Here is a 10,000-nt window from a genome sequence, read left to right as displayed (position 1 = left end):
AGTAAGTTATAACCTTTTGTTACATTTAATTTTCCTACAGCTAACACACGTGTGATCAAGCAGTCCTCTCTGCAGACGTTTCAAGATGAGATGGATCAAGTAAAGAAGGATCCATACAGAGTAATAATGAAGAGAAGCAAACTGCCGATGTCCCTGTTACACGATAGGGCCAAGTCTCATGTAAGATCTGAAACATTTCTGGCTTTTCAGAAGACAGATTCCACTGAATTGGGTTACTAAAATCTAAACCGTTATGCTTATTTAATTCAGCAAAGTTTCAAACACTCAATTTTAAAATTTGTTTTTAAAGTGTATCTTTGGATATTTTCAAAGGAAGATTGCCTGTATCTTGAAGTTAATTTAAAGAACGCAACTGACAAAATATTAGTACACATTTTAAAGTTATACAATGTTGTACATTTATCAAAATTAAATACTTTACAGTAGCTAAGGGAACAAAAACATTTTTAGTGAATGAATTCTTATCGATTTCCCTAAACATATCTACCAATCTGTTCTCATTCAGTTACATCAATTATTTTATTTAATGCCTTCATCTAAACATTTCTCATTTGGTGTAGTTCAATATTTAACATTGTTTTTATGAAAAAAAGTATTGTTGCAGTGATAAGCTCTGCTTATCCTGGTTTCAATGTCCAACTTCGTAGTTGTCTATGAAATGTTTATGCATCCTTCTCCTTGTCTGCAGGTATTTTCTCTGACTACTCCACTTTTGTTGCAGATTTAAAAAAGGCATACATACAAGGCTAATTGGTTACATTTTCCCATTAAGTTTGAATGTGTTTATGCACAAGGGTTTGGTCTGTGATGACCTGGATGAGTGATTATGGGTGTGAGTGCCCCTGAAATGAATTGACACGCCTCCAGTGTTTGTTTTCTTGCCTTGTGCTCAGTATTACCTGGAAAGGCTAGGAATCCCCACAAGATTAAAATGGGTCTACAAAATAAAAGGGTGTGTGTATAGCATAGGAGAAAAGCTTGATTACTCAAAAGTGGCATGTGACAGTGTAGTATTAATTGATCATAAAATACTTTGAACAAAAGGAAATCTGAGTAATTCTAAGTTGCACCATAATGCTGAGTTAACATTATTTACTGTATTTATAAGTCTTACATATGTACAGTATTGAAGAAGTATGGCTTGATACCAGATGTTTATCCAAGTGGACTTCTTTGAATTCAAACATATTTATTTTAATTCATCTTGGTTCAGTTAGTCTCTCAGATGGAAACATTGTGTTAATCTGTAAATGTGAAATGGAGATTTTGCCTTTACACAGTAATTCCAATACAGTATACAAACAAAACGACAGACATAACTTGTAAACTAGAGTAAATTTTACTTGTGGAATTTGGTTCAAATAAAGTACATACCAACATATAAGAATAGAAAATTCAAGATTACACTTGTGAAAAGAACTTTTATTTTTGATGTTATTAACTTAAGGAAAACATTATCTTAGAAGTTTAATTGTAGTCCATAGTTACTCAAACAAGACTTCTTTAGGGTCTTTAACTTGTCTTAACCAATGTGGTTTTGGGGGATTTGTGAAGGAAACCAGAGTTCCTGTATAAAAATTGTAGGCACAAGGAGAATCAGCAACTTTCACAGGGATGGAATTTGAACAGTGAGGCATCAGCTTTAATCACTGTGCAGCCAGTTTCTGGAGCGATGCTAAGATTTTTGCATCGGGCAAGCATGTGTAACTGGATGAATAGCTGTATTTCACCAATTTTTCTCAAATCTGTTCACGCACTTGTTAGTAACTGCTTTATAATCTGCAAAGACACATGACTAACTATATATCAACGGACCAACTACTCGGTATCTCTAGGAACGGGAGAGCATTGCTTGACAGCATTATAACAAAGACTATAAAATATCAGGGGTCTAAATTTGACAGAACATCTTTCAGTTATTTCAAAGCACACGAAGGTTGTTATTAAACCAAGTGAACCCAGTGCTTTACTCACCTGTCATCCTCCAGGACAATGACACCTCTCAACCTTGCAGAAAAAGTTAACTTTTTAAATTAATATCCAGATACAAAGATTACAAATTCTTTAGTGGGCTTTTTTTATGTGTTCACCTCTGTTTTACCCATCCTGAGACAATTCAGAAATAAAAAATTAGAAATAATAATTGTGCATTTTTGTTGTTGGAGCAAATTGAAGTATAGAGAGAAATCATGCAGATAGTTACTAGGCTGTGGTTTAAACCCAGGTCTTTGAAATTGGGAGGCAATAGTGCTAACCACTGTACCACCTTACTGCTCTGAGATTACCTGAGGGGTGCCAAATAGTGTATAACATATAGTGTATAATTAAGGAAGAAATTATGCAGTCTCTAGTATGAAATTGAAAATATGCAGCATTCTGAAAATCGCTAACTGCCCTACCCAAAGTTGTTAGATGTAATTTTCTGTGTATTTTAATTAAATTAAGAAAGTGGACTTACTTGGAGACCAAAATTCATGCTAATGACAAAGAGAAATTTGAAATGAAACCTTCACAAAACAACTTGGCAGTTTACTTTGCATTTAGAAAACCTCATTTATGTAAGCATGATGAAATATAAGTAGCTCTGAACAGAATGGGTAGTGAAATACTGTCTTGTTGGCAGACTTGGCAAAAATTATGTTGTAGGTTTGTGGTTTTCCAAAATATCAGACCCTTCTTTTAAACTTTAGCTTGCTTGTCATTATTTCTGTTTCTTCCCAGAAACCTGATTTGCCAAAGGATGGGTTATATTATGTTTCAATATTATATTTTATCTTAACAATGTATTGTTCTAATTTAAGGAAGAAAGGGCAAATTATGCTTATATGGAACATTTTTATTATTGTGCTTTCTTGGCTCTTACAAAAAGAAAAACTATAGACAATTTTGCTGTGTAGTTTAAAAATGAACAATAAACATTTTTAAAAAATCTTGTTGAAATTAGAGTTCTAAACCAGTTTCTTTAAAATCCACAGAATTCCAAGGTACACATTCTAGACACTGAGACTTTTGAAATAACATTTGGTCCAAAAGCTCAAAGGAAAAGACCCAATATCTTGGCAGGGGATGTGCATGATCTTTTGGAAAAAGCTGAGGCATCAGCTGAAAAATATAGCGAGCACAAGGATCGGGATCTTGTTACAGAGGACAGTGGAGTACGGTATGACTCTTTCTGCTGTTTTTGTGCGCAGAGTCTGCTCAAATATGCATATTTCTCATGCTAGAATACAGAAAACTGTATTTTTTCTTATGTTGTCTTTGAAAATTGGGATAGCAGTTGGAAAAGCATATTGTGTGGCCTAATAACAATTAAATAAGTACAAGAGAAAACATTTTTTATTGTTGTTTGAAGTCCTCAATTGTAGAATAAGTTGTAAAGCAAATGTGGGTAGACACATTCCTTCATTTTGGTTGAAACTGATTAAATATTTCAGGGAAGGGTAAATATGAATGTATAAAATGGAACTGAACTCTAAAAGTTATGTATGTAACTCAGGAATGAAGCCCAGGAGGATATTTACAAGAAAGGTCAATCAAAACGAATCTGGGGTGAACTTTATAAAGTAAGTACACTACTTTAATTCCCCTTAGATCTATGTAAAGCTCACAGATGACACTTTAGATTTAGATTCAAACTTGAATCTTGTCTGTATATTCCCAAGCAGTCCATAGAATAAAGCTATTCAACTTGTGAAAATGAATCCAGTGTATGTGTAGATAATAAAAGGTGTCATTTTGCTTGACGTTTTACTAAACACACACAAGAAACTCCAATTTGGACAACAAACATGAAGAATAAAGATTTAAAGGCTTATATAGATATGTTTTTATATCCATAATGCTGCATTCATTTTCCTACTATATTTAATCGTACAAGAATGTGTACCATTTCCTCTGTCTTTGTCGGTCAGCAAGCTTTAGATATTTTGGGTATTTATTTATTGCTGCCTGTTTTTGCACATGGTCAAGTATATGTTACTTGCCTTAGAGTACCCTTGAGTGCAAAAGTGAATGTTCTTGATATAGAAAAGCAAGCAAAACAAATTCCCAGTGAAGATAGTGTTTAATCAAAATTCTGTATTCCAACTCCAGTCTTCTAAAAAGATTTCTAGGATTCTGGGTACAAGCTGACATTATTACTCATTTTCAAATCTTCTGTAGACCTCCGATCCACCTGGCCTTACTCCCCTTCCATTTAGCCTCTTGCACGCACAATACAGTGCATCCGGAAAGTATTCACAGCACATCACTTTTTCCACATTTTGTTATGTTACAGCCTTATTCCAAAATGGATTAAATTCATTTTTTTCCTCAGAATTCTACACACAACACCCCATAATGACAATGTGAAAAAAGTTTACTTGAGGTTTTTGCAAATTTATTAAAAATAAAAAAAATTGAGAAAGCACATGTACATAAGTATTCACAACCTTTGCCATGAAGCTCAAAATTGAGCTCAGGTGCATCCTGTTTCCCCTGATCATCCTTGAGATGTTTCTGCAGCTTAATTGGAGTCCACCTGTGGTAAATTCAGTTGATTGGACATGATTTGGAAAGGCACACACCTGTCTATATAAGGTCCCACAGTTGACAGTTCATGTCAGAGCACAAACCAAGCATGAAGTCAAAGGAATTGTCTGTAGACCTCCGAGACAGGATTGTCTCGAGGCACAAATCTGGGGAAGGTTACAAAAAAATTTCTGCTGCTTTGAAGGTCCCAATGAGCACAGTGGCCTCCATCATCCATAAGTGTAAGAAGTTTGAAACCACCAGGACTCTTCCTAGAGCTGGCCGGCCATCTAAACTGAGCGATTGGGCAAGAACCCGATGGTCACTCTGTCAGAGCTCCAGAGGTCCTCTGTGGAGAGAGGAGAACCTTCCAGAAGGACAACCATCTCTGCAGCAATCCACCAATCAGGCCTGTATGGTAGAGTGGCCAGACGGAAGCCACTCCTTAGTAAAAGGCACATGGCAGCCCGCCTGGAGTTTGCCAAAAGGCACCTGAAGGACTCTTAGACCATGAGAAAGAAAAGATTGAACTCTTTGGTGTGAATGCCAGGTGTAACGTTTGGAGGAAACCAGGCACCACTCATCACCAGGCCAATACCATCCCTACAGTGAAGCATGGTGGTGGCAACATCATGCTGTGGAGATGTTTTTCAGCGGCAGGGACTGGGAGACTAGTCAGGATAAAAGGAAAGATGACTGCAGCAATGTACAGAGACATCCTGGATGAAAACCTGCTCCAGAGCGCTCTTGGCCTCAGACTAGGGCGACGGTTTATCTTTCAACAGGACAACGACCCTAAGCACACAGCCAAGATATCAAAGGAGTGGCTTCAGGACAACTCTGTGAATGTCCTTGAGTGGCCCAGGCAGAGCCCATACTTGAATCCGATTGAACATCTCTGGAGAGATCTTAAAAGGGCTGTGCACCAACGCTTCCTATCCAACCTGATGGAGCTTGAGAGGTGCTGCAAAGAGGAATGGGCGAAACTGGCCAAGGATAGGTGTGCCAAGCTTGTGGCATCATATTCAAAAAGACTTGAGGCTGTAATTGCTGCCAAAGGTGCATCGACAAAGTATTGAGCAAAAGCTGTGAATACTTATGTTCATGTGATTTCTCAGTTTTTTTACTTTTAATAAATTTGCAAAAACCTCAAGTAAACTTTTTTCACGTTGTCATTATGGGGTGTTATGTGTAGAATTCTGAGGAAAAAAATGAATTTAATCCATTTTGGAATAAGGCTGTAACATAACAAAATGTGGAAAAAGTAATGCGCTGTGAATACTTTCCGGATGCACTGTAAAGCATTTTCAGCTTAAATGTTGTTTAATTCAATAAGGAGTTACATAAGCATACAAATATGAAATCTTGTCTTTTGTGCCATGATTATGTCTTGTGTTTTGAAGTTAAAAATGTGTTTATGTGGACATTTAACTACTCAGATAGGGCAGTTTACATATGCAACGTAACTTGAAAGTTATAGTAAGATAATAAAAGTTATGATAATGTTTTGAAGGTGTTGGATTCATCTGATGTTGTGATTCAAGTGTTAGATGCCAGAGATCCTATGGGAACCCGATCACGCAGCATTGAAACGTACTTGCAAAAGGAGAAGCCATGGAAACATCTCATCTTTGTGCTTAATAAGTGTGACTTAGTCCCTACCTGGGTTACTGTAAGAAAGCTTTCATCTTTGTGCATGTTTTGAAAATTGTTGTACTTCCTAAGCTTAGAGCTATTTGTTATTTTTCAGAGAATTCCACAAGCTTTTCTGCTTTTACCAACAATACAAGTCTTTTATAACTATAGTAAATACTTACTTCAATGACTGTTCTATCCCTTTGCCCCCATTTTAATGATATAAATTTTTTTTGTGGTCGCCTCACATACAGTACTTTGAATGTCAACTTTTGCTACTACTTATTTTACAGAAACGATGGGTTGCAATTCTGTCTCAAGAATATCCTACACTTGCATTTCATGCCAGTCTCACTAATTCATTTGGAAAAGGAGCCCTTATTCAGCTTTTAAGGCAGTTTGGAAAGGTAATCATAATGGTTCAATTATTTGTAATATGTACATAACAGACAAGTGTAGGCGGTATTTTTTTTTTTTTTTTTTTACTTTGTTGGGGTTTTAGGAATACAGTCCTTTTTCTTTACATTTAATTCAAATACTGTGTAATAATTTATTTTTGTATGGAAATTGCCATTATTGTTGCTTATTTTTGTTTTGTCAAAATAGTGACAAATTCATTGTGTGGACTCTTATTAATTGGCCTATCTATGCCCTCAGGCAAAACGTGAGAAACATTTCCATACATATTAAAGATGCAGTATATGAGCATTATTTAAAGTGAAAGCATAGATAAATCTGCCTTATTAAAGAAACAGATGACTGGCAGTTATTCTCTAACCCAGGGTCTCCAACAACCAGCATAAATTTAAATTATGAACACTTTCCTAACAAAACATTTACCTCCTTTTAAACCTTCATCAGTAATGCATTCTAATACAGTAAATGAGCTGTTGGTTTCTACTAGCTGAAAGTTAAAGAAGAACAAAAATGTATTACATAGTTTGTCAAATTGACATACAAGTCATGAGAATCGTCAAGCACAAATGCATGAAAACTATGATAGTAGCAAATGGTTTATTTTTGTGTTAAGCTATTTCATAAATACTAGTAGACAAAGCACATTGCATGTTGGATAAAACAATGAATGAAGCAGCATATTGAATAAATTGGTGCCACTTGCTCGTATAACAAAGAAAATGGGAGTTAATAGCCTAAGAGATAGTGAATACTTCAAAATCTTTGTATTCTATTAATAAAAAGATCCCTTTAAACATGATGAAATTGCAAATGTGGATTGCAGTTGTACATTTTTCCATCATGCTTTTGGAAAGTGGGTTAGGCATCTGATCTTTAAAATAAATTGGTACTTCCATACACTTAACCTGAAGAAATAACTGGGTAATGCAAGCTACTTTAAAAGTATATTGATTTTCTAGGGAAGCATAATTGACGTATTTACTTCACCTGCTCTTTAATGGTGAAAGTATTTAAAGCTTTATGTGAATTAATGTAACAGCTCCAGTTCTTGATTTTAAATTCATTCAGTAATATGTAAAAATGCTTATTTTGTTTAATGACTATTAAATGAATAAACTGCATAGGTAGATTGTTTCATATGTCATTTAGCATTTGTACTAATCGTGGTCTGTGTGAAGTTATATCTGAATTCCTGTTTTTAACAGTTACATACAGACAAGAAACAGATCAGTGTTGGTTTCATTGGTTACCCAAATGTTGGCAAGAGTTCTATAATAAACACTCTGCGTTCCAAGAAAGTCTGTAATGTGGCCCCTATTGCCGGGGAAACAAAGGTAAGTCATTCAGTTAGATACTAACTTTAGCCACTGATGTTTATATTTAAACAAACCTATAAAATAATCCTTGTAAAATTGTCCATCTGTCTTTTCATCCATTTTCCACAGTATAGACAGTTGTGTCTGGCACCCTGGAAGCAGGCAAGAAAAGAAAATTTAGGGTACCACCCCTGTAACACCATTTACTTTTTAACTCAAAAAGAAAAAATGGCATCAGAAAACAGTCCCAAAAATAAACGTAGCCTTTAATGAACTGAAACAATTGTAAAGTGATTGGTTTATGTAGCAGGCAATCAATTTTCCAAGGCGCTCATCCTTCTGAGGTCCTCTCAAGACAACAGAATATTTTTTTTTTTTTTTTTTTTTACAATTTCTTGCATTTGGAAGTTGTTAGTTTTCTCATACCTCTTGTGATCAGAGCGCAGGGAGAGCCCTTGTACAGCACCCCTAGAGTATTTGCAAGTTTAGGGCCTTTCTTTCTTAGGGTTTCGGTTTTTAATGTCCCTGGGACCGGAAGGGGCGTGACTTTCTTCTGACCTTACTTTTGAGCTTGGTTGACTTCACTGGATGTGTTACCTGGGCTGGGTGGGGGGGGGGGGGGAGAAAGGAGACCATTGGCGACAGCGCCCCCTGTTGCCTAAGATTGAGGAGCCCTTTGGTGCTCATGTGGGAAACAGTATGCTATATAGGTACTGAAATTCTGAATAATTATAGGTAAAATTGTACTTCAAAAATTGTGGTTTCATTTAAATTCAAATATAACATAATTTAGTGGATACTGTTCATTTAAAATTGAGAAAATAGACTAGTCAGTTCTATTTCTATTCAACTGGTGAGTGATGCTATAAAGATAACATATTTAATAGTCAAGCAAGTTCAGACAACAGATGGTGACATTGACTTTTTTTTTCCTCATAATATAATACTCCAAAGTTATTTTCTTCAACTTTTTAGGTGTGGCAGTACATTACTTTGATGCGGCGCATTTTCTTGATTGATTGCCCAGGAGTTGTTTATCCATCAGGTGACACAGAGACGGAAATTGTGTTAAAAGGAGTAGTAAGTTTAATCTTGAGTCTTTCTTGGGGTACAAAAGTTTGACTTAAAAAAGGGATAAAGCTCACATAATATATACTTCGGCACAAGTTTATGGTGTTCATGCTTTGTTTATAACTTAACTTCAAATGAGATTTGAGATTATTTTTAATGTATTTTTCTTTGATATCTTGAGGTGCAAGTGGAGAAAATCAAAAGTCCTGAAGATCACATTCCTACAGTTCTTGAAAGAGCAAAATCAGAGTATATTAGAAAAACTTACAAAATTGACTTTTGGGATTCTCCTCAGGATTTCCTTGAGAAATTGGCATTTAGGATGGGAAAACTTCTAAAGGTTTGTTACAGGGTGCTTTGGAGGTGTTAAGATTAATATTGTGCAATAGTAACATTCTCAAACTCACTTAATCCAATTTTGGTTCATGGGAGCTAGAGCTTGTCTTGGCAACAATCGACAAAAGGCAGGGACAGAACCTGGTCAAAGTGCCATTCCTACATTTTCAGATAGACATCTTCGACTAGAATGCATATTACATAAATTGTTTAATGCTGCAGTTTCTTTGATGGTGTTATTCCCCTTTACTTTTGCAAGATGACCACAGAATAAATGGGGAGACATCAGCATAAATAGTGAGAGACCCTGAATTGAACAAATCAGTCCAGCTGTATTTTATATTATACAGTTCACACCATGCAATATACAAGCTAATCGACACCATGTCACATTTTCTTTTCATATTATGCAAAAGTCATGGGCACTAGTAAATACTGCAATACATTGCAGGGACGGATGGTGTGTCCATGTTACCAAGATCACATAGACTTATCTTTATCTTTTCCTGATGACCATAGGCTTCACAAACCATACACATTCTCAGCCTGCTGACATTAACTTATTTTGAAATTTTGTTATTTGGTATTACTATTATTTTAAGATAAATTAAGTATATACTTAAACAAATACACATATTTAAATATTCTGCATTTTCTGTCTGCAAATATCTTGCTGTTTTTGTCTTTAGTTACAG

At 35.5% G+C, this 10,000-nt stretch overlaps 1 protein-coding gene and 1 long non-coding RNA gene across 2 annotated transcripts in view; one reads left to right on the top strand and one right to left on the bottom strand.

Annotated features, from left to right (window-relative positions):
• gnl2 (guanine nucleotide binding protein-like 2 (nucleolar)) overlaps nt 1-10,000 on the top strand; it is a 27,343-nt gene that overhangs the window by 6,711 nt on the left and 10,632 nt on the right. The window contains exons 4-11 of the mRNA XM_028819805.2: nt 41-180; nt 2,997-3,181; nt 3,518-3,584; nt 6,044-6,202; nt 6,459-6,572; nt 7,788-7,916; nt 8,874-8,978; nt 9,151-9,309. Coding sequence (XP_028675638.2) covers nt 41-180; nt 2,997-3,181; nt 3,518-3,584; nt 6,044-6,202; nt 6,459-6,572; nt 7,788-7,916; nt 8,874-8,978; nt 9,151-9,309 — 1,058 coding nt within the window. The remainder of the gene's footprint in view (nt 1-40; nt 181-2,996; nt 3,182-3,517; nt 3,585-6,043; nt 6,203-6,458; nt 6,573-7,787; nt 7,917-8,873; nt 8,979-9,150; nt 9,310-10,000) is intronic.
• On the bottom strand, nt 8,850-9,209 carry LOC127525861 (uncharacterized). Its single transcript, XR_007933436.1, has 2 exons — nt 9,063-9,209; nt 8,850-9,020 (listed from the first exon to the last, which is right to left on the bottom strand). It is a non-coding gene; the product is annotated as an uncharacterized LOC127525861 (long non-coding RNA).

This window comes from Erpetoichthys calabaricus, chromosome 14 (genome assembly GCF_900747795.2).
Source record: "Erpetoichthys calabaricus chromosome 14, fErpCal1.3, whole genome shotgun sequence".
Lineage (NCBI taxonomy): Eukaryota > Metazoa > Chordata > Cladistia > Polypteriformes > Polypteridae > Erpetoichthys > Erpetoichthys calabaricus.
The sequence above is the reverse complement of the archived record's forward strand: the minus strand, read 5'-3'. Positions and strand labels throughout refer to the sequence as shown.